Here is a 24,636-nt window from a genome sequence, read left to right as displayed (position 1 = left end):
GAGATGAGTCATCCGCTCCTTGGACAACGCTGCGATCGTGGTGAAGAAATTATCGGGAGAAGTCCGCTCTAAGAAAGATACGCAGATACGCAGTCCGGAAGGGGAGTAATTCGCGCGACGGTATAAAACGCTGCCCCGAATCTGCGTTAGATGAGTCTCCATCGGATGAGCTCCCGGAGCTGGGCTCCGTAGGAGGAGTTCCCTGGTTTCCCAAGAGGTCTTCAGACGCTTCTCCAACTTTTGGTAATAACCCTTACCCCTCCCTTTTGTTTGAGTTAAACCATTGTTTAGAATTTAAGTCATCACGTGTTGTATTCGTTTGTTCTTGTCCAAATACAACTCGTGTGACAATATTTTCTATTTTTAATGGCCTAAATTCCATTTTTATTCCATATTTCAGAGTCATAGAAGCCTGATTGCTCCACTATGGCTATTTTCCCTGTCAGAAAAGGGGTTTCCTTTTGCGGGGAAGACTAGGCGGTTTCCACCAGACGAGAGCGCCTCTTGCGGGTGCAATGGTGTTCACTCCACGCACAAACTCATTTATAGCCAGATGGCACTCGCACCAGGCGGAAAATTACTCTTACGCTCCACCCTAAGATCCTCGTTTTTTCATATAGTGTTCCCGCAAGAGGGTATCCCTTTTCTGAAAGGGAAAATAACCATAGTGGAGCAACCAGGAGTCTATGACTGGATATTTTAATTGGAAATTTATTCGTTATTCGTTGTTCGAATATTATTCGTATTCGCGAATAAAACGTCATTTTTATTCGTTATTCGTTATTCGTATTCGTTTGTACTGCTTATTCGTATTCGTTTACAAAACGAATCAAGTTTTTCCTTATTGGACAGAACACTGGACAGAACACTGGTTATTAATACGGATTAAACGGCAATATATAAGATATTTAGGATGTAAATGTATGGGATATATGTAATATATAGGACGTAATATTGTCACACACGTTGTATTTGAACAAGAACAAATGAATACAACAAGTGATGACTTAATTCTAAACAATGGTTCAACTCGAACAAAAAGGGATAACCATTACCAAAAGTTGGAGAAGCGTCTGAAGACCTCTAGGGAAACCAGAGAACTCCTCTTACGGAGCCCAGCTCCGGGAGCTCACCCGATGGAGACTCATCTAACGTAGATTCAGGGCAGTGTTTTATACCGTCGCGCGAATTACTCCCCTTCTGGACTGCATATCTGCGTATCTTTCTTAGAGCGGACTTCTCCCGATAATTTCTTCACCACGATCGCAGCGTTGTCCAAGGAGCGGATGACTCATCTCTGCGAAGAGATAACCAATCTTCCTTTTCACCCGCGACAATATATCGGAATATAATACGTTGTAATACTCTAATACATATTATATTCACGGATTAACGTAAAGCTTGTGTTGGCTTGATGGCGAAGTATAGAGCAGTAAAACATCCTGTGTTGCGCGTTTTCCACAAATTCGAAAATCTCATTTGTGTCCAAGTTTGTCTGCTGCGGCTGCAGCGTCTTATGAAGAAACCATCTTCTTCACGTTAAAAATTAAGTTTTCATAACTATAATTTAGATTTCCCCCTTTTCTTCCTATCAGTGGGTACCCTATTCATCTTTTCATTTTTTTTTTTCTAGCCCCAGTTCTATCTACTTTATTTTTATTTTATTTTTGTTTGTAAGTTGCTCGTCTCTTTTAGCCGAAGAATTTCGTTTGCTGCCAGAAATTCGTCTGCTACAAGGGGATGAACAACAAACTATTCACAAACAATAGCTAAATAAAAATAAACCAGATTGAACTAGGGCTAGAAAAAAAATTGGGAAACGAAAAGAGAAATAGGTTACCCACTGCTAGGAAGAAAAGGGGGAAAATCTTAATTATATTTATGAAAACTTATTTTTTAACATGAAGAAGTTGGTTTCTCCATAAGACGCTGCAGCCTCAGCAGACCAACTTCGACACAAATGAGATTTTCGCATTTGTGGAGAACGTGCAACGTAGTATGTTTTACTGCTCTATTGAATCGTTAAAAGACCTGAAATGAATCGATTCTTTGGAAGGCCCTATCCTTTAACATTGGCGTATTTATCGTCTGCACGTTAAGACGCCGTGTCAGAGACCTTGTTGCAAACTTTTTTAAATAATCTTGATCGATCGATAAATGTTATTCTATATCGATTTTTTCTAAAGTTGATTCTTGTCATTATCGGATGCAAGTTGGCGAAGATGAGAATGTTATTTTGACATGCAAGTTTATAAACAATTAACGAAATTTCATATTTTTTCTCTTTCGTGCATGCCAATATTTCGTTATAGTTGATTGTTCAGTGTTTTATCACGTCGTCATGATAAAGTTAACGGAAGAAATGGTTGTTGCCCGTACAAGGATTTCGGACTTATCCAGTGTAAAGAAACTGAACTGTTGGGGAGCTGATCTCCAAGACGTTTCTCTGCTTAGGCGAATGCCAAATGTAGAAGTACTCGCCCTCAGGTGAATAATAATTATTTTTTTTTGTAGTTTGCGGGAATTGAATGATACCAAGCTTGGTTTGAATATTTTCAGTGTCAATCAAATAAAATCATTAGCTGATTTTCAAAATTGTTACCAGTTACAAGAGCTTTACATCAGGAAAAACAACATTAAAGACTTGCGGGATGTTTGTTATCTGAGAGGCTTATCTAGCTTAAGGAATCTGTGGCTAGCAGATAATCCGTGTTCTCAAGAAGATGGGTATCGCTTTGCTGTTCTACGAGCACTTCCTCGGCTTGAAAAACTTGACGATGTACCAATTAAACCTGAAGAAATGGAAGGTGCCTATAAATATTCTTTAAATAACTAGTGCTTTTCTCTAATACCAAAGATTTTTCTCTGTTTGCACATTTATTTACATAGAAGCTGCACGTAAAGGTCGTGAATTAGTGTTACCCAATAAAGAAGATGAAAATTATGAAAATAATGATTTGCCCCAGAACACAAATGATTTGGTTACTATAGACATGACAGTTAGCAAAGAACCTATTACAAGAAGATCTTCTGAAGTTTTGATTGCACCAACAAACCATTCCATAAAGAGTAGCCCTGTAACTCCATCACCTGAGTTGCTTGAAACTAGTGAGTCACCATCAACACCTGAAGAAATGCACGTAATTCAACCTGTGCATGAAGAAATCAATGTACGAAGGTTTAGCGTAATTGCGACTGGGGTGTCACCTCAACAGGTATTAGTACATACACAGACTAGGAGGAGATAGAGTAGATGCGTCTACTCCTAGTCTGTGGTACATATTGCATGGCTCTGTGACAGATAATTGACATTCGATAATACAAAGGAAAAACCTGCGCAATCGGAATCAGCACCTGCATCCCGGCGTTCTAGCGTTGCTGCAGTCTCTTCGTTTTCAGTTGCTCCGGATCACATACCCCTCAATACGCTTCATTTTCACGCTGAACAATATAGCCCATCAAAGTGCCCTATACAGTAAGTTTTGAATAAATAGTGCAATTAAATGTTTCTGTAGCATGGGGTAACGAAATTCACTTCAAAGTCCTCACAGCTAGATATAAATCATTATTATTTTGTTTACATCAAAATATCTTTTTGTGTCTAAGAGTTTTCATTATTTAGTCAGAATACACCTATCATGCCGGCTCCGACTACCCCAACGATGCAGGCCACATCAATGTCGCAGCTGGATCTACATAATGCCACTTCGATAAATGAATCCCGTAACAATTTCGTGGACCAGAGACCTTTCCGGATAGCCCAAGAAAATCCACTACCCAGGTATTCACCATCGAATTATCAGCCAACAGGATATGGTCCCCAGAACCCACCGATGTCTAGCTACAACATGACGCCGTTGCCGGGACAAAACTCTGAAAGATGTAGTCCAACACGTTCCAGTGGAAGAGTTCGAAACAGAGTAAGTCCTGTAAACAGTATGTTAGTTTCATCATATTTGATACAATATAGCAAATTGAATCCGAAAAAAATAGCGTTAAAATGTCGATGAATATTTTCATACGCTTACACCATTTCGACGCGGACATAGCGAAAGAGTTTTGGGGTTTAGAAATTGGTATGTTTACGCCTTGCTCGATTTATGGTTATTTGTAAGATGTATTTTACTTTCACCTGCGGACACCTAGTCATACATTTCCTATCTCAATAATTTAACTGAATTTATGTTTTTAAACGCAATTTTCGTCGAAGTATAAACTATTTATTTGCAATTTTTTTCAGGCTTCGAACTTGCTGATGGCGGCCTTGTGCTTAGTTAACGAATTGGACTACGGCAGCCTGGAAGTTCTTGGGATGGCTGTTCGCAATCGCTTGGATGAGTTTGACAGTAACTGAAGAATGCATAACTTTTGGCGTTGATTCACTTGTTCCGTCCGGTATTTTAGTCAGTTTGTATGGATAATGACATGGTGTTGCGTGGACCCATCCAACTGATTCCTAACATTTTATAATTATGTAAATTTTTTTTTATTCACGTCAAAGTTTTTTTTTTTTTTTTTTTTTATTTAATAATCCCCGCTTTGGTGCTAATTTAAAAGCCGAGGGGTTGGTTGTGTTTTTAACTGCCTTAAGTATCAAATGCAACGTTTTAATCAATTTTGCCCAAATTGTCCTTTTGACTTAATAAAATAAGAATGACGTATTGATTCAAACTAGAATTCCTTAGTAGAAAGTTTTGCTTCACGTTTTGTCGCAAGAAGTCACGAATTTTATGATACGGTCGAGAATTCTCGTCTTGACTGATGAAGGGTAGGATCTTAAAGGTGGCGTCAAAGACCAAAGAATAATGCATAATCGTGATTTCATCATTCTCGTCCAAATAAAAGTTGAAAAGCTACGAGTAGGAAAACGGCCCTGTTGCATACCATCGTGATGCTTATTATTATCACGATGATTATTTTTACTGTTCCCGTCGTTAGCCCCAAACCCTATAGGTTCTTGGTATATATCCTCCAGACTCCAAATCGTTTTATGCCCTCATTAAAGAGAACATAGAAATTATTCAGCTGAAACATTTTTCCTTTTGTTTTCTTCATTTATTTGCCGTCACCGTACGTAGTACTAACCACGTTGCACAAGCTACATAAAGCTTAAATACGTAGAAAGTTCGCCTCAGACCCCAATGTTAAGGCCTTAAATGGAGTTGATCAACCGAGTCGATCAATTTGGGATGGTGCAATATTGGAAGCTAAAGTCTTTTCAGATTTAGGTTATCACCTTAAGTCTCTTTTTTATAACCGAATTAATAATTGCCAATTGAGTCAGAGAACAATGTGAAAATAAAGTGTTTCAAATCGATATTTAGCGGCAATGAGTGATGCAATAGCTGATAAAGTGGGTTGAAACTACTTCGATATCCGTACGCCTCTTTGAAATTCAAAGAGCAAAATTTTAGATTTAAAAAAGATCTATTTTAGTGTTTCGTACACTTAGGGACTGGAGTTACCAAACAAAATTCTGGTTATTTTTATGTTTGTTGGATATGAAATAAAAAATTCATAACGAAATACCTGTTGGGCTTCAAGAGGATTCTCACGAAATTGTTACCGCCTGTGATTAGTTACCGCACCCATTGTAAGATGGCCAAGATCTCAACCAAACTGAGATTCGAATAAATAATACGAGATCGTCCTTTTCTTTTTCTTTTTTCCCCTTTTTTTCCTTTTATCAAAGATGTCTTCAGGTGATTCGAAAATTTCTTTTGTTTGTGTGCGTGTATATCAAGAGCCATGTATACAAAGGGGCGAGGGGGGGATCCAATAGAGATAAAGGAGCCGGAGGCTACACACAGAAATCAAGAGCCAAAGCCAGGACGAAAAGGAGAATCTTGGATGAAAAAGAAGAGGAGTAGGAAAACGAAGAAATGAAGAAAAGAGCATCTATAAAAGATGGGAAGAGAGGTTTTTAAACTCTCTTTCGTTGCATCTTTGTACTTCAAAATTCTTCACCTGAAACGGGCTGGAAAGCAGAAAGATTTTTACGTCTATGGTCAAAAGAAACCAAACAGCAAGCCAAATCAAAAGTATGGACATTTTCCAAGGCCCCAGTTGTACACCTGAAATGCCCGAGAACAGGAAAGAAGTCGAAATCGTAGAAAGAGCACGTCTTTGAAGCTTTCTTGTTCTACGCCGTGAGCTGGTGTTGTTTTCAATAGCATTTCTTCTTTTATCTTTTTTTTTTCCCTCTCCTTTCCCGAACGAATGTTTAGTTGTTAGCTAGTCTGACCTGCTGCAGAATGCAGATACAGACTTTACTAGTCTTGCTCTGGGCTTGAACAAGTGTTTCTTCTGTTCTTTTCTTCCTCTCTTTCTATTGGCCACCTTTCCAGATTCTCTCAGTATTTCTCCAACCTTCGTATTCCTCTTTCATCCGTTACTCTGTCTCTGCTTCTTCTCCGTCTCTCCCTCCCTCATCTGATGCCCTTATCCCATTATCCTTTCCTCTAGCGTTTTACCAAATACCAAGACTCCAGTCTCTTGCCACCATTGGTTGGCTCACCATGTTGCTGACGTTTTCCAAGGTGTACCTGCATTTCAGAGAGTGTGATTAAACACATTTCAGCAGTATTAATCGCATTCTTGTCTTGATTCGATTTTTGGAATACTACGTGCGTTTTTTTTTAACTAAGGAGAAATCAGTGAAGTGCCCATCAAATCAGTGCCAGTGTGGGAGAGAGTGTCACAACACCAGTGAAAACGCAAGAGATACGGCAAGGAAACAGCAAAGTTCTTCGTTGATTGGGCTAAACAACCTCTTTGCGGTGATGTCACACAATTTACCCATTGCCCTGCGTCAGGTGCAGATGAAAATCCCAGTATCACGCCAAATCAAATAACTGATCTACTTTCTTTGAGAGTAAACGCGGAAGGATAGTGTTCGTTACATCAAATACAAGTGACGATTATTTATATGTTTGTGAAGAAATCCAGCAAATTCTACCGAGGATTTTTCGTGTTCTCCATATCGTTATTCGTTTGTGCCTTTTTGATGTTCGTGTAGTCCAAGGATAAAATAGTATCTATAGAAACAGTGCGAAGACTGATAATGGGGGCCGGTCAGGGCCGATTTCCTGATCCATCCAATAGTAAGTTCACCTGCCTTGTCCTAATTAACTAAGTCATCGTCGAACGTTAGCTAAACTACTTGATTGTTCGTTTCAATGACTACAATCAAACCACGTTTGAACTAGTAGAATGTAGTGTAAATAAATGATAGGTTTACGTTCCATACGTAAATCGTTAAACGGTTTTGCTCGTTGACGCACATTCGACTTTTGCCTTATCAAACACAACGGGTTTAAGGTTTACGATCAATACAGAACAATATAATATATAATTTTTTCCTCTCTATTTTAAAATAGGGTTAAGTGGAACGGCCTTGTTACTTCGCGATGCCTCGGATGCAAGCTTGAGTACAGCGTGTAGCTTGGATTTATCAATTTCAGCTGCGGCTTCATCCGTCGGTCTTCCAGGTGAGAAATTTCGCTAACATTTCCCCAGATCATTACCTCAAAATCTGTTCCTCGTCGACCAACTTTTATGTCTTGTGTGTGTGTGTGTGTGTGTGTGTGTGTATGTGTGTTTGGGTGGGTGTGTGTGTGTATGCCTTTTAGGCTATCTTTTAAAGAATAGCTTTCAACAGGTAAACTGAAACGATTTAAGGACGATTTAGTTCTACAGTAAAACTGGTATTTGTTTCTTTTTCTCTGGAAAAAAAAAAGTGCGTATAAACAACTCATTATGTGGGCAATACGCCCAACGCTTGGCGAGCAGCCGTTTCGGAATGCCAGGTTCGTTAGAGACTTCTAGGTATTTTTGGGCTTTGACTAGTGCGACGTCACTCAATTCTTATCAGATCTTTCATGGATGAAAACAAACAGAAAAACAACAAAAGAAAAGGGTTCAGGAGCTGAAGAAGAGTACCAGGTTTTTGCTACTATTCCGGTCCCATTCTTTTTCTTTTTCTTTTTTTTTTTTTTATTCTCACGTACCAATCCAAGTATGGTAGGAAAACGATTGATTACGAGAAGCCAGAGGTATGCACTCGCTTGGCTAGCTGATGCAAAACGCCAAAAGAATGAGAGTGAGCTTCTCCTACCTACTGGCGGTTTACCTCAACACGTCGAAATTTCAGGTCGATGACCCTACATAATCCCCCCCCCCCCTCTCTAATCCTTAACCAAAGGTAAAAACATACGTTGCCCAACTCTTTTGATTCGTTCCCTGTGGTACTCCAATGATTTCGACCTTGTGGATGAAAAAAAAATCTATAATAATAATAATAAATAAATAAAAATCTGGGTGCAAGTATATGGTCAACATCATCGAGATAAGGCGACTATGCCATTATCGTTTATTACATACGTACGTAACTGTACTCTTTATTAATACGGTTTTTGTTTAAACTGAAACGCTTGCATCCTTCCTTGTAATGGATTTTTTTTCTGCGCCGGTCGCTCCCTCTTTCGTTTTAAGGGGTACCGCTTTTTAGTAAATTTTTGTGTGTGCCAGATTGCTCCTATCAATCCGTGATATCACGTGTAACACGTTGAGCACAACAAGAGAGCAACACGCAAATGTCCTCAACGAAAGTTGATGTCTGATGTGAAGGTCTGTTGACCCTTTGGCTCAATTTTAAGTTGGCGTTCCCGTAGATGTGGGAATTGCACATTGGGCCGTACACCACGCGCAATCGTTTTCTATGTTTCACCATTCAACTCTCGGGCTAGGTCTACATATTTGTTTTGTTTTTTCGTTTAAGAGTAAGACAAGGGATTTCCAACAGCATCGCACTCATTTTTTGATAAAATTTCTTGGTATTTTTCAACTTTCTAATACGTTTGAATGGACTAGGGAAAAAGCTAAAAGCTATGATCCAACGTGAGACACTGCCATAATCGCCCAGCTGAAAAAGAAAAGAAACCAGCAATTGAAATAGTTTCATACGTTCGAAATTAATCATTTCAAAAGGGAAAAGAACAATCAGCAAACTGTATTGAACGGTGTTTTTTCATAGAATTGAGGCTTTTCATCAATCCATCTTGGTGGTTGTCCATCTCACTCTTCTGTCCAGCGAACATCAGAAAAACTTTTGAGGATTTCGGGAGGGGGTTTCTTTCAGTAATCTCTTCCATCTCGTAGTTGTCTAGTCTTTCTCGGCGGCCCTTCTTCTTATTTCCCACAAGTCAGCGAGGGGTTCCTCTTCTTTTCAGGTGTGCGGCCTTAAATCCTTTAAATTCCTCATTGCATTCCAACAAGAGTCACCATTGGGAAAGAAAAAAAAAAAAGAAAAGAAAAAAAATAAAGAAAACGAAAAAAAAAAAGGGAGGCCGTACGGGACACAAACATGTTTTCGAATAACTCGACTGCATTTCTACGTTTCATTCCTGTAAAGAAAGCGCACCGCATAAGTCGTGCGTCTCGTGCAAGTCAACTTCCACACCATTTCATTCCTGCTCCTCTCAATCAGGCATCAATTTTGAGCGAAAAGTTAAATTATTCCATTGGCACGGGGAAAATGCAGTGCTATCAGCCGCTTTTCTTGCGCCATCGCATCAAGAAGAACAGCAATCGTCTTGGTGAACAGTTTGTTTCTCATTGTCGCATGGCTTCCATCATCACCAACGGTATGTAGCATCAACTCTTCGACACGATCCATTTGTTTACGATTAAGTGTACAGTTTTGGGTTGCCTTTCGTCGACAAAACGGCAATCTGACTATTGCTGTTCGAAAATGGCTGTTCCAAAATGGTTGAATAAGATTTCCACTGTTCAATTTGCGCTGGAATTTTGAGTCTGCGCTCGTCAAGCGCCGACATTCTTCCGCTTTCTTGATCATCGCTTCCCTCCTCCTTCTTCACTCCTAGGCGTGTAAAAAAAATGATAATATATACACCATATATTTTAGTGCTGCATGTATACGTTAGTGTTGTTGAAGCACATCCCGTATTAGGCTACGTTTCGTCAAACTAATAGTGTTGCACACGGTGCATGTGTAATTTTCGAGAAAGAGCCTTAGGGTAAGAATCTTTTGAATTTGTGAGTTCTCCTCAGGTTCTCCTCCTTCTTTCTGTTTCGTCTATTCATCATTTATCTTACCATCTTTCGCTTTCTTTATTTGAATATAGTGGCGTAGTTCTAATCTTCGGATGCACAGCAGGGCACTACGGCGTTCGTCAGAAAACTTGAGAAACTGGTCATTTACATGGTGATTATTACAACTGCAGTCTGACCGGGTCTCCGATCATTCATGACCCCTTCGTCATTTTTTCTATTTCGTGTCTTTTTTTCTTATTTTGATTCAGAAAATCGGATTGCTGTCTTTGTCAGCAACTTCAATTCCTCCTCCAACCCTCACCCCCCCCCACCCCCTCCTCACCACAAAATGTTAAAATCCAATGCTCGTTTATCACGGTGTCCCTCATGCTGAGAAGAGACAAGCCTTGTATCATTCGAATATGGCGTCCCCTAACATATAGTTGTTTCCAAGGAGGCAAAAAAAACAAAAAAAAAAACAAAACAACAACAAAAAACAAAGTTCAAAACCTTGTGATCTGCATGTTAGGATTGGTTCCGGCATTCTTTTTTTCTGCTGCTGCTGCTGCTGCTGCAAAAAAAAAAAAATGCGTAAGGAAAAAAACAAAAAAACTCAACATTGAGCTTATGATAAGAGGCTGGGCTAGGAGGGGCGTCCAAGTTGGATGAGGCAAGGAACGAATGACGGCATTCCCGTTGCTTACTTTTTTTCTAATGAGATTCAAAGATCACTCTGCATTACGGATGCAGGAATGAATTCATATGGAGATCAGCTACATAAACAGCAAGCCGTGTGGTACAAGAAGAAAAAGAAAAAAGAAAAAGAAGAATGAGGAATGATTGGAGGAATGCGTTAATAGCCGTAAAAGTAAAACTCTACTCCGCCACTGGAATAAATGATGGCCTCGAGTGGTACGCACAGAGATACGAACGAAGGGCATGTTAACGTTTCAAAATGCTGTTGCAGAAAGAACATGCTAGTGTTAGCATCACATGTCGTGGATTCTTTCATACAGGAGCTATTCCATTTTGTTGTCGAAACCCACAATCGTGTTTCTCAAATGTCGTTTGTGACAAGGGAAGTGATCAAATTAATCAACAAGATAAGCGCAATTGAATGTTGACCCTCGTCTTCTGAAACAAAGCTTTTTGTGTATGCTAATTACAAATGCCATTTTCCTGCCCATTCAGCGTCCAGTGGTAACTTTGATCCAGGACCGGTGTAAAACGAAATAATTAATGGACTTTTCCCTTTTTCATTAAAAAAATATAGAACTGTCGGAGCCAATTGGTGGAGAGTTGGACGAGGAAACAAATCACCAACTGCACAACGAACGCCTAAGAAGCAGAAGCCCACCTCCGCATCATTTGCCACCTCCTCCGCCACCGCCACCAACGTTAAGTGGGCGCAACCACGAACTTCGACTCTTCAGCGGCAGCAATTTTTCACCTTTGCACGCTCAGTTGCACGGACAGACTTCGTTGCACAACCGATCCTCTTCACCGGCTCACGATTTGGGATACCACACGCTGGTGGCGCGTTCACCTGCCGCCCCTTGGTCATCTCCTGCAGACTTGACCGATCTAACCCTAACACCGTCGCCTAGGTAAGGAGACCCAGTGCACGTCGCATTTATTTTTGCGACGTCCAACCTGCTCCGTTACATCCGTTAACATATTGCCAAAACTCAATTGGCTAAACTTTTGTTTTTTGTATCAAAACCGTCTTCCTCGTATGAACTGTTTTGCGACAAATAAAAACTAAATAATAATAATTTGATAGCGGTTATTGAGTGCCAAAGGGTGGGCGATAACCAAAGGCTTGTTGAACCAGTTGAACCAAAAAAAATCAAATCAAAACGAAAATGAACAAAATGAAAAACGTGACGTGATTCAAAATGCAAAAAAAAGGCGGTTTCGCAACCGTGAACTTGCAACGTTCATTAAAAACTAAAGTATGTCTCGTTGTGTTGTAACAGAGCCGAGTACTGTAGAAAGACATCGTACACGTCTTCAAATAGTTCTTCGCAGCAGCGCGATCCTTTCACCCAAATCCAGTCTAACAACAGCTGCCTACGGCCGCAGCTGCCACCTACACCGACGTCTCCAAGCATTTCTGTCGACACGGGTTCCACTGAAGCACTGTTAGCTGCGTGCAAGGTATGCTGGTTTTCCTTTCTCTTTGAAATCCTTTTTTTCTTCCTCTTTGGTCACGTCAGTCCAGTCATACCATGTCTCGTTGTTTTCATAGGGCAAGAGATGGGTGACACCGTCCCTTAGCCAGCAGCTGGGTGGAAGCTTCAAGTTTTCCTATTTCGATCAGCTGACGGATGACGTCTTGCTGCGAGTGTTCTCCTTCTTGTCCTCGTCACATCTCGCTCTGTGCAGCCGCGTTTGCCGGCGTTGGCATGTCTTGGCCTGGGAACCTCAACTTTGGTCTTCCATATACTTGTCTGGCGACAATTTGCATACCGATCGAGCACTCAAGGTTAATATCTCCACTAGCTGCAGTATAACTTGAATCATGTTAGCTTTAGTTTTTTAGTTTTTTAGTATATTAATATCGGCAAAAAAAAAATATATATATATATACATATACAGTATATATAATTTCCATCTTTGCCAACCAGTTGGTCTTTTGACGAGAAATATGTTCCGGAATGCAGTGCCGGTACAAGAATTTTTTTATATTTTTTATTTCGATATTCATCAACGTCCCCTTGGGCCATGTGGGAACAAGCTGAAAGTAGATACTGTATTTGTAACCTTTGGATGGATTCTTCTATTGCTTCTAGCGTGTTTTTTTTTTTTACGTGGATGTGCCAGCCAATTTCATCCCGAAATTACTTTTCGTTTATGGAAACGTCAGTCTTTTTTTTTTTTAACCGAATACCGAAGTTATAACATATTGAAACTATTTTCAAATGTGATTATGATTCTGATGAGGCACATACAGTTATAACGGCATTATCAACTGACGTTGATAATGTCATTTTGGTAAACAGGTGTCTATATATGTAAAACGTGTTTGTTAAGCCCTGTGTCATTTGAAGATATGGTGCTCAATATCCTGTGCTTTTGCCTGACATTTTGTAGAGCATTACTCGAGTAGTGGGTCGAGCTTCTCCGCCGTTTTGCCCAGCAGTGGAACGCGTCGTGATCAACAGCTGTAGTCGTCTGACAGACCGCGGCCTACAAACTCTGAGCCGTCGTTGCCCCCGAGCTGCGACATGTCGAACTGCGAGGGTGCGTTCAACTAACCGATGTTGGTGTTCTGGAACTGGTTTCCAAATGTGTGCATCTCACCCATCTGGATGTTAGTGGTTAGTACTCTGTTTTTTCGTTTACCGCTAGATAACGCTACATGTCAACAAGAAAATTCAATTCAATTCTTCCCCACACACATACGCCTAGCTGACCAGTGTTTTTATCAACAGGATGTTCCCAGATTACCTGCATTGATGCTGGACCTCTTCGAGCCAATGGAAATAATGGAGATCGATACAAGAGCGATTTGTGTTCTAATTCGCGACCGCAGCTCTATTTGCAATTGCAATATATAGACTTGACTGATTGCGTGAGTTTGGAAGACAGTGGCATACAGATGATTGTGCGTAGCTGCGCCCAACTCACTTGCATTTATCTTCGCCGATGTGTTCACATTACTGGTAAGGAAAACAAAAAAATAGATGAAATAATTTGAAGTCCAATAGCACACAGTTCAACTAAAGGGCCTTATTTCTTCTGTTGGAACAAACACATAGATTTGGGAGTGAAATACTTGGCTAGTTACTGCACCGGCTTACGAGAACTGAGCATATCGGACTGCGTGCAAGTGACGGACTTTGGAATGTACGAATTGGCTCGCTTGGGTCCCAACCTACGATACTTGTCTGTAGCAAAGTGTGACCAGATTTCCGACGCCGGAATCAAACAAATCGGACGGCACTGTTACAAACTGCGGTACCTTAACCTCCGCGGCTGCGAAGCTGTCAGCGATGATTCTCTAGTAGTTTTAGCACGTACCTGTTCCCGCCTTCGAGCTCTGGATCTTGGTAAATGCGACATCACCGACAGAGGTCTCCGCCTACTTGCCGAACATTGCCCAAATCTCAAGAAACTTAGCGTCAAGAGTTGTGAACTCGTGACCGATGAAGGTGTACGGTCTATTGCGTACTACTGTCGTGGTCTAAGACAGCTCAATATTCAAGATTGTCTTATCACTGTTGAAGGATATCGAGCAGTTAAAAAGTTTTGTCGCAAGTGTATCATAGAACACACCAATCCAGGATTTTTTTAAGTTCTTGAGTTGCATGTTATGTGCGCCTCGACGGACCAGATCCGCCTACTTTATTTACATACCGCGCTAGGAAAACCGCGCTAACTGTTAGAGAAAATTTTGTCGAAACCTACTTATAACTGCTAAAATCGTTGGTGTGCCTGCAGAAAAAGTGCCATTGTACATGTGTATCATTGTTGACAGATTATGGAAAGCCTTTCGGTGCTGAAAGCAAAATAAATATTCGAGAAGCATCCGTTACGGATTACGAGACTGTTATTTTTCGTGAATTCCATTCAGTACTCCTCTATGTTATGTTCCTAACTGTTTTTACTTAAACAATTTCAGCGTATAATATATTATCAAATGAGCTCCATAATTCGATTGCAGTTGTCAATCCTTATTTTACGGAACTTGAATTGCACGAACGATATTTGCAACAATTTAAAAAAAATTCAAAAATTTGACACGAAGTTCCGTTGGCGAAACGCTTTTTTTTTACTGTTTTAATTCGAAGAAGTTATTACTGAAAGCAGTGTAGCTACTGTTTCCAGTTTTAATCAAACTTCTCTGCCTTAATCTTAGCGTTTAAAATCCTGCTTAATTTCATTTGAGTTGGGAATGATTTAGTAACTTATTACGACGAGAGAGAAAAAAGCAGCCACAAGTGCGAATTTTGCTTTCTTCAATAGAAAAAACATAAATGCCGGTAAAAATAGTGTTCGCTTGAACTGCAAATCAGATGTCTTGAAACTACTCACTGCATGGCGCAAGTAGCCTACAAAAGATTTTATCAGTACAAGGATCCGTAAAGAAAAAAACCAAAACCAAACAAGAAGTACTGCTCCGGCGCAATCGACATCGATTTCGAGAAAATTATTGTTAAATGAACTTGGTAAGTCAATTTACAGCCGTTGACATTGTAAGAAGTGTGATAACTGAACGTAATGACCGGTGGACAAAAATTAAACTTCCAGACCTTTGAAAATGTCTTCTGGTGTGAAATGTGGTGACGCACGTATGTTTTTTTGCCGTGTACATTTTTTTTTTCAGTTTTAAGACAACTCTGGGTAACGGACATTTTATTAATATTTTTAGGCCTACGGCTAATTGTTGGTACCATGGTGCAATGTTGCAGTTTAACTGTCTAACCATATGGTCTGAAGAATTGGGAAGACAAAACTATTCCTGAAGAATTGCAATGAAATGACAGACAGGGAGAGAGAGAAAAAAAGAATTATCAACATCATCACTGTTTGAATATCAGCATCAACAGGAAATGGAGAACAAACCACTTTAAAGTGGACATTCAAGCACTGAGAGAAAGGAACAGAAAACAGAAATAGAACAGTCGTCAGAATTGGCATCGTTAATAATAGATGGATTGGACAAGAAAAAATTATGCAGCACAAGCCAACGAAGCAAACCTAACGTAACCTAAGGATGACAATAATATACGCCGAAGAATTTTACTTCGAAAATGATGGGCATCCGAGAAGTGTATGAAAATTTATCAAGTACTTACTACCTAAGTGGGCATGAAATCAAACGAAAAACAACTGAAAGTTAGCTGTAGAATGAATAACTCGGCAGCTGTGATATCGCTGTAATTAAATCGGAACATGTCGCAAGTCTTCCCCTTCTTTGATTCGATGCGAGTGAACAGATAGCGAATCGCGAAGTAACCTCATTTCGTTTTGAAGAGCAGCTATCGTTGCCACCGCCTAAAGAAACAAAGTTTTATAACAGCCCATCGTTGCTTAATGTAATGCAACAATCAACATCATTCTTGGGCGCAAAAGCAGTTCATTACCTCATCACGCTGTTGCTCAGCAACCATTGCTTTACATCTCCAAACATCGCAGGCACTTCTAGCTTGCGACAAATCTTCCTCTAGGGAAAGCATTTTGCTTGGTAAAGTTGTGGCTTCTTCTCGCAGTCTCTGCAACTTAATTAACCTGATAAGTATGAACAACAGTGCGCAGATGTTTATTTCTACCTCGTGATTTCCAAGCGAGCCACTCGCAGAAGCTAGATTGCTTAGTAAAGGCGAGGTATTTGCACCAGAACTCGCCAATCCTCTACAAGTGTTGTTACTTGACTAGTTTGGTGATTCACCCAGTCGTGAAACGGCGCGCCCGCATTACTATAACTTCCAACCTTCAACAAAATTAGTTTCATGATAAAGATCACAGTGTATTTGGGCAATCACTTACCCGTTTGAAAAATAGAGACCCAGAATTGGCCGATCCTTCCAACGGTCTTTCCTGAGTGCCAACTCGTATCCCCGAGAACAGATTTATGGCTGGTGGTGAGGGGGACAAGCGTGGAGGGTGGCGATCAAGTCCACTTCGTGGTATATTAACAGGAGCTGATCCTGTTAAAAGCCCAACACCCATCGTTATCGACTCACACAATGAAGGTTGTTCTGCTTCGTATTCTCGACTGCTGTCTTTAAACTGTTCTTCATTTTCATCCATTGTGAGTCCGATAACACATTCTGCTGCATTAGTTGAATTGGTTAACCTAGATTTAGCAGAGAAACACTATATTACGTGATACAAGCCCTTAAGGGATTAAGTAATGCTTATATTTGTACCTTTGCTGCAGTTGGAAAATAAGCAGCTGGTTGAAGATGTGATAACAGACCACCCAGAGTACCCGTGCCGTACAAATTAGATTTTTTGTTGCAAGGTTTTTCAAACTGTTCGCGTAACAATTCAGGATTTGAAACAGGATCCCAGTCATCTCGATCCAAACTTATCATTCGATCAAGACCCGAGGAAGTCATATCAGCTCCCGGTACTGACAATGACCTCGGTTTACATATTGGGTGCACCAAAGGACCAAAGCCTCCCTAAACTGGTACCAACACCTGTTGGCCCGCCATAGAAGCCAAGATTGATTCACCAGTCTCCAAACTTTGCAACCGGCTATAAGCTGTTTGCATAGGAACGCTTGTGCTGGCTACCAAATCAACCGTGAAACAAAGAAAATGAAATTTGGAATAAAGCAATAATAAATATAAAAGCCAGGTAGTTTGCCTGTTGCAGATGAGGTAGAAGGATTATCCAGTATGCTTCGAGGAGAATTATCAAGAAGCAAATCAATGCGTCCATCGTTCGCATCATTCAAATTTCCACTTTCTTTTCCATAAAATCGATTGTTCGCTGGAGGCAATGCGCCAGACAGAAGGTCAGCCAAATTGGTTCCACCATCCTTAAACGAAAAATTTTAAATTTGGGCAGGTAATTAGTGACATGGTACAGTGTACCTGACACAACATTGTCTCTTACCACTTCAAAATCCCGTGGGCAAACGCACAAAACGATCTCCCCTAGGACAATAACTATTTGTTTGCATGTCATGACATTTCGTGGATTTGTAAATTTCTGGGTGAAACTGTTGCTCCGTTCGAGGCAGGTAGTACTGATCCCAAAATATCACATCCAGAAGGATCACCCCATTCCTCTCCGTGTTTGGCATTTGGACATGGTGTAGAACTTACGGAACACATTAAAATGGAATTAATATAAATAAACAAATAGCTCAAAGAACAAATTGCGTCAGAAAAAAATATATAAATAAATACCGGTATTTAAATTTTTGGGGCTTCTTCTGGGTCTCGGCTATTGTGATATTGTGGACAAGCATATCCTTGTCGACAAAGACGTGGTGGTTTTTTGCATTGTTCTGTCTTATAATTGGTTAAAACGTAATTGGTATCTTGCCATTTTGGGTCATCATTCAAAAAGACTTCGTTCTTTATCAAGAGCATTTGGACCAGTAAGGTCTGCCTCTGCAGTATCTTTGGACTAATGTAAGAAAAGCATTACTGTACTGTGCTGTTAAATTATTGTTATTCACACAGACCCTTATATCACGGATGTCATACACTGGATTGCGTAAGTCAGAATTCCCATGAGCAAATGCACAATGCACTCCATTTTTTACAACAAAATCCTCTAGTGTCAGTTTCATGAACACATGGAGCAGTTTTGAAGTACCTCAAATGATATCTTCTTTCAGTGTCACCAGCAGTTCTGTGAAGGAATGGGCATTCATCACCATCTTGGCAAATCCCTACAAAGGTAAAATAAATAACAAAAAAACAGCCATACTGATAACAAGTTGTGAATAATGATCACAGTATATTTTGTTAATGTTGAAAAATAGGAAAGATACCTGTGGTTTCATCATATTTTTGTGCAATACTCATCAGCACTGTAATTCAGAGTACCATCCCTTCTTCGTACAGGTTTCGCCTTCTTTGGTTTTGGAATGCCAGTGAAAACAAGTGAAAGGGCGATGTTGCGTACACTTGTGCTGTAGAAATAAAGGACACTGTTCCACGCGAAATTTGTAAATATACGCGTAATGCTGAGGTATTTCAGATTGCTGAATGGTAACCTCGCGTGATGTTACGCTGTCAGGCATTTTAAAAAAATTGCATTCGATAACGGGTCAGTATGTAGCAGGTAAAGAATGAAGGCACCTAAACGTATTCGAATGATTTTTAAAGGCCAGACAGAAATGTAATGTCAAATCATAGCAACTTAAACTTACAGGTTTCTATGCTATTGATACGCAACTAGATACGCAACAGTCAAACAAATCCATGCATCGCGCAAGTAGAAATGGAGGGCCGAAAGCTTTGCCAGACAACGCCATCGCGGCGTGGCATTTATGTTACGAGGGTTTTTCGTGGGTCCATTTCCATAAAGGTCTGGGCGTATGCCTGTGAAGTCAGATAGATGGCGTTATTTCCCGCTCACTATTTCCTTTCCGACACAAGCACAAGTTAGTCGGATACCATTGGCTTTTTTGCAGACAGCCGGGTGTTACTCTTCACTTTGTGCATCTAGATCGAGAACTAGTGAATACAAATTTCAAGGAAGTTTCAGTGATGGCAAAACATCATCCAGATTTAATATTTTGTCGGAAACAACCAGGCGTTGGTATTTTACTCTGAAATGTTATTTTCTATCATCGCGCAGTACTCACTCTTAACTTTTGAATATCTAGCTATCGGTCGTTTATGCGAAAAGTGTGATGGCAAATGTGTCATATGCGATTCGTACGTGAAACCTTGCACTTTAGTGAGGATTTGCGATGAATGTAACTATGGGTCATACCAAGGACGCTGCGTTATATGTGGAGGTCCTGGTGTCAGTGATGCATATTACTGCAAAGAATGCACTATTCAAGAAAAAGATGTAAGTTATTTACTTCATGAGCTGCTTGTGAATAAAACTAATATAGGTCTGCTTGATTTTCTCCATAGAGAGATGGATGTCCGAAGATTGTCAATTTAGGAAGTGCAAAGACAGATTTGTTCTATGAAAGAAAAAATATGGTTTCAAAAAGAGGTAGCCATTTGTTTCTTTCATTTTCCATCAAGTCATTATCCATGTGGTAAATGTTAAAAATTGTATGAGAAATACACGATGACTTTTCTTTAGATTTGTGAATAATACCAAGGTAAAATGCTTTACTCATTCCTTTAAATATGCAATACTGGTTAAAGATATACAAATATTTTAAATTATGCTTCATGTAATTAGAAGTGTTCAATTTCTCCATCTTTTATGTTGATGTTTGATTGGAACATGTAATTGGCTGATGTACAGTCAATTTGGCTAGCATTTTAAGCTAACCACGATGTAGCAGAAGAGGTTTTTTTTGAACACAGGCATAGACTACTATAACCACAGACTACGAAGCAAAGACCGTTATCCCCTATCTCACCGTGTAGGCATGTTGGTCTTACCTGAGCAGGCGGGAGTATACTTTCTGAAAATTTTCTACTTTTTCTAATGTTAGTACTGAATACGTGCTTCGTACACACGTATTGGCGGAAATTGTATTTAACTTTACGTCATCAACTTTACACCTTAATTTTCTAGATCCTTCCTGTATCCCGTGAATTATTCAAAATTTTATTCTAATTCTTTGGTATGGTAAAAAAATTATACATTTACCCCCTCTTTCCCTATTTTTCAGATGTGTTCCCATCGTGCAGGGTTTCACGATGGGCCCATACATACCCTCTTTTCGCAACTCCATCTCGTTCAGGGCTGAACCGTCATCGAAAAAAACATGACGACAACTCCTGTTAGAGTTCAGGTCCCTGGCCTCAATTTGCAGCAAGAGATAGGCAGCTCAATTCGCTATACTAGTGCAACTTGCCTTACGCATTCAGTTGCACCTACATCTCGTTCAGGGGACCTGAACCCTGTCAGGCAAAAAAAAAACCCCAGTGATTTTTTGTTTTGTGTTTGTGTATTATTTATGTTTATTGTTTATTTTTCTTTCTGTTTCCTTTCTGTAATACAGTATGCCTTTAACTTTATAATTTTTTTCATTTATTAGAATATTACCAATTAAGCAACGGTATAATAGACCATTTCACGTTGCAAAGCAGTATTCATGTAGTCGCAGCCCCGCCATTTGTAGTCTTACTTTAGCCTTGTTTAGGTGGATTTTATCTAACTAACGACTTGAGGACTGATTTCTTTCACTTTGCTACCAGGGAGAAAATTGTGGGTAAAAAATGTACGTCAGCGATATTGCCAACATTTCAAGTGCCAAATTTTTCAAATTCTACAACTAGTACTTGAAATCGTCGTTACAGTGAAGGGCTATCAACATATTTGAAACAATAACAAAGCCAGTCAACAGCAAATGGTAACTTTAAAAATGTACTTTAATTTTCTTATAAAACTTAAATTTCTTGGTATAATTAGGAATGTAAATGTCTTCGATACTTAGGATGCAGAAGATCTTTTACATGATTCAGTTATTGAATTATTTGACTTATCTGATTATTCTTTAACTTTGGCCAAACTGCTAAAGAAAGATATGTTTAAGCAGAAAATAATTGACAGTGTGACTGTCCTCCATGTCATAGAAAATGAGTATTATTTGTAAGTTTTAATGCCTTGAACTCAAAAACAGCCCATCTCCAAAAATTATCTCATGGACTTGCAGCTCTTATAATTATTCATATCGTTAGCTGTATAAAACTGTTTTAGACTAGATAGTTCCAAACATCTCCAAATTCAACTGATGGTAATATTGTTTCTAGCTCTTGTGTACTGAAGTCCAATACATTATTGACGTGTGCGACAGGACAGTCACACTGTACTTTCATTAAGCTTAGCAACATATCTTTCTTTAGCATGTTTGGCAAAGTTGAAGAATAATCAGATAAGTCAAATAATTCAATAACTTGAATCATGTAAAGATCTTCGTCACTCAGAAGACATTTACATTTATATTTAATTATCAAGAAATTTAAGTTTTATAAGAAAATTGCACATTTTTGTTATACATTTGCTGTTGACTGTTTGTTATTGTTTCAAATGTTGATAGCCCTTCCACTGTAATGACGAATTTCACTAGTTGTAGCGAATTTTTGAAAATTTGGCACCGGAAATGTTACAAGATCCGATGGCGTGTTACAACGCCAATAATTCCTCTGTAGCAAAATTAATGGAGAAATCAGTCTCAAAGTCGTTAGCAAGTTAAATCCACCTAAACAAGGCTAGTCAAGTAAGACTACAAATGGCGGCGCAGGCTCCCGACTACATGAATACTGCTTTTCGCAACGTGAAATGGTCTATTTCATAAAAATTACTGTAATAATTGTGAATTTCACTCATGGGCATTCGGAGTTGAGACCGGTTCCAAAACCCGATATCATTCGTACTTATTTGAAACTATTTTGTGCAATACATGCATTATAGTTTATTTATTTTCCTTCACTTACCCACTCTTTTGTTAAAGTTGAAGCTGTGCCATATCTTTAAAAGAAGGTATTTTGAATGAAAGAAAACCGCTTGAAAAGCACCTACCCGAGTAATGACCCTTCAGCTATTTTCCAGGTAGGCAGGACGGTGCAGTTTAACGTGTCTCGGGTAATCCCTCTATCCCAGTACAAAAATTAAAATAGCTTCATAGTAAAATTTTTATGTCTCGAATAAACAAATTTTACAGAAATGGACAGCCGATGATGTGGGCTATCCACTTCCGTTAAATTTTGCTTAACAAATATCTAACGTAGTAAATGACTGGATATTTTTATCGGTGTGGTTTGACGGATCGTAAATCTCAATGAATTATAATTCGGTAAACTATAAGCTCTGTATTTGAAAAAAATTGCAGGAATGGATAGCTCTTGATAAGATCTATCCATTTGTTCAAAATTATTACATTATAAATTTTTAATAAGGTAGTAAATAGTTTACAATTTTTGTTAAGGTCGGTGCGGTTTCACAGGTATCGGGGCCTCACCTCCCTGATTTATGAAAACTTAAATAATTTATTGCGGGAAAACTATAGGTCCAAATTAAATAAATTTTTTACAGATATCGATAGCTCTCATCAAAATCTATCTATTTATGTAAAAGTTTTTGAACAAATGTTCATAAAAAAATGAAAAAGAATAATTTTTTTACTTTTGTCAATAGGTCGAGGATATCTATAGAGCCGCAAAACTATAAAATAATGTCTTGCCTCAAGTTTTTATTTGCAGAAACATTTTTTCAAAATTTCTTACAGGAAATGGATAGATTTTAGATGAGGGCCTGTCGATATCTGTAAAATTTATTTAATTTAGATCTATAGTTTTTCCAAAATTTATTTAAGTTTACAATCAGGAGGAAGTACCCATAGCTGTGAAACTGCACTGACCTTAATAAAAATTACCAAGCCTAATGTGACTACCTTATAAATTTTTAATGTTATAATTTGAACAAATGGATAGATCTTATCAAGGCTATCACTTGCAATTTTTTTCAAGTATAGAGCTTTTATAATTTACTGATTATAATTCATTTAGTTTTACGAACCGTCAAACACACCACGACAAAACAATCCAATCGGTTTGCTACTCGGTTAGATATTTGTTAAGCAAAAAGTTGAACGTAAAGGGATAGCCTACTACCCATTTCTGGCTGTCATTTCTATTTATTTAGAGAATATTTTTACCATGAAGCTTCTTTGAATTTTGTGTACTGGGATAGAGGATTACCCGGGACACGTTAAACCACAACCAGCCCTGCCACCTGAAAGAATAGCTGATGTAGTCATTCAGTAGGTGCTTTTCAAACGTTTTTCTTTCGTTTCAAAATACTTCCTTTTAAAAGATACTATCCTTAACTGTTATGGACAGGGTAAAGGAAAATAAATAAAACTATAATGACATTGTACAATGATCAAATGGTAGGTACACTGTAAATGATATCGGGTTTGTCGGTATCCACCACCTCCCGAAGTCCGTTATGGAAATTGCGCAATTATTACGAGTAATTTTAATGAAATTATACTTGTCGTTTAATTAAACAATATTCTAATAAATGAAAAAAATAAAGTTAGGTAAGAATGCATATGGGTAAGAAAGAGAGAAAAATAAACAATAAGCATAAATAACACAAACAAAAAACAAAAAAATAACGGCTCGGGGTTTTTGGTTTTTTGTCGAGGTTCAGGTCCCTGAACGAGATGGAGTTAAAACTGAATGCGTATGGGTTGCGCTAGTACTAGCATGAATTGAGCTGCCTATCTCTTGCTGCGTGAGGGCCAGGGACCTGAACACTAATAGGAGTTGTCGTCATGTTTGCCTCCACAGCGTTCAGGCCCCTGAAAGATGGGTTGGTGTGATCTCAGTTGAAACTGTGAAGTCTGATTTGATTCCCGATAAGGTATTGCGATATGTTTGGTATCTTTATAATATATTCATTTCGAATATGCCAAGATATTATTTTTATTTAAGTAATTATAATTTTTGGTTATTTAATAAACAAAAAAGCACATATTGCTCGATAAAAATTTATTTTATACATGAACGAGAACTTCTTTTAATGTAATCACAATAATTCATCCTCAATCTGGGATCGAACACCGATCTCAGCATCTACTCAGAAAAGGCTACACCTACGCCGGTGACAGCGATGTAAAGAACTCAAACAGCTGAAAAAATAAGCTAAATAGTTTCGGTAAGCTTAACCATCACAAACTAAACCTAGAATTTTCAACTGTCGTTTTAAAAACCACCACCTAGGTTTGCAAAATGTCTGACACAACCCTTCGGCAATAATGCCTTAAGGCATTTTTAATGTCTAGACTTACCCAACACTGCCCTGTCGTGTCATTGCCCGTCTGCTATCATCAAAACTACAAAGCCACTGCCTTGACTAGGTGGCTTTAAAAAATTAAATCGGTGTTCGGATTTTTGTACGGATACTGTGCGTTATTCGTTTCTTCATTTCCTATTTTTAAGCTAATTGTAACTGTCTGGCTTT

The 24,636-nt window shown here is 39.0% G+C and overlaps 3 protein-coding genes and 2 long non-coding RNA genes across 6 annotated transcripts; 3 read left to right on the top strand and 2 right to left on the bottom strand.

Annotated features, from left to right (window-relative positions):
• Window positions 1-2,122: 2,122 nt before the first annotated feature.
• On the top strand, window positions 2,123-4,665 carry LOC116927628. Its single transcript, XM_032934658.2, has 6 exons — window positions 2,123-2,487; window positions 2,560-2,807; window positions 2,890-3,215; window positions 3,327-3,475; window positions 3,623-3,920; window positions 4,241-4,665. Exons 1-6 carry the CDS (start codon window positions 2,342-2,344, stop codon window positions 4,352-4,354), a joined length of 1,281 nt encoding a protein of 426 aa, XP_032790549.2. The 5' UTR covers window positions 2,123-2,341; the 3' UTR covers window positions 4,355-4,665.
• A 1,402-nt stretch (window positions 4,666-6,067) lies between these two features.
• LOC116927627 (F-box/LRR-repeat protein 7) lies at window positions 6,068-14,588 on the top strand. Its single transcript, XM_032934656.2, is given in 9 exon segments — window positions 6,068-7,103; window positions 7,380-7,490; window positions 11,327-11,660; window positions 12,033-12,213; window positions 12,305-12,541; window positions 13,150-13,269; window positions 13,271-13,376; window positions 13,491-13,721; window positions 13,818-14,588. Coding segments are annotated over 9 exon segments (1,896 nt in total). The 5' UTR covers window positions 6,068-7,063; the 3' UTR covers window positions 14,354-14,588.
• Window positions 14,589-15,397: 809 nt separating this feature from the next.
• On the bottom strand, window positions 15,398-16,736 carry LOC123474074. Of its 2 annotated transcripts, none has more exons than XR_006648700.1 (4): window positions 16,549-16,736; window positions 16,332-16,492; window positions 16,146-16,280; window positions 15,398-16,056 (listed from the first exon to the last, which is right to left on the bottom strand). It is a non-coding gene; the product is annotated as an uncharacterized LOC123474074 (long non-coding RNA). The 2 variants fall into 2 exon arrangements; XR_006648701.1 differs by having other exon boundaries at window positions 16,146-16,274.
• A 1,364-nt stretch (window positions 16,737-18,100) lies between these two features.
• Window positions 18,101-19,046, bottom strand: LOC123474073. Its single transcript, XR_006648699.1, has 4 exons — window positions 18,899-19,046; window positions 18,518-18,827; window positions 18,206-18,415; window positions 18,101-18,147 (listed from the first exon to the last, which is right to left on the bottom strand). It is a non-coding gene; the product is annotated as an uncharacterized LOC123474073 (long non-coding RNA).
• Window positions 19,047-19,132: 86 nt separating this feature from the next.
• LOC123474072 (PHD finger-like domain-containing protein 5A) lies at window positions 19,133-19,795 on the top strand. Its single transcript, XM_045175903.1, is given in 4 exon segments — window positions 19,133-19,290; window positions 19,358-19,548; window positions 19,617-19,674; window positions 19,677-19,795. Coding segments are annotated over 4 exon segments (330 nt in total). The 5' UTR covers window positions 19,133-19,238; the 3' UTR covers window positions 19,706-19,795.
• The last annotated feature ends 4,841 nt before the right edge of the window (window positions 19,796-24,636 follow it).

This window comes from Daphnia magna, linkage group LG7 (assembly GCF_020631705.1).
Source record: "Daphnia magna isolate NIES linkage group LG7, ASM2063170v1.1, whole genome shotgun sequence".
In the NCBI taxonomy this organism is placed as follows: domain Eukaryota; kingdom Metazoa; phylum Arthropoda; class Branchiopoda; order Diplostraca; family Daphniidae; genus Daphnia; species Daphnia magna.
This window is presented reverse-complemented; position numbering and strand designations above follow the sequence as displayed.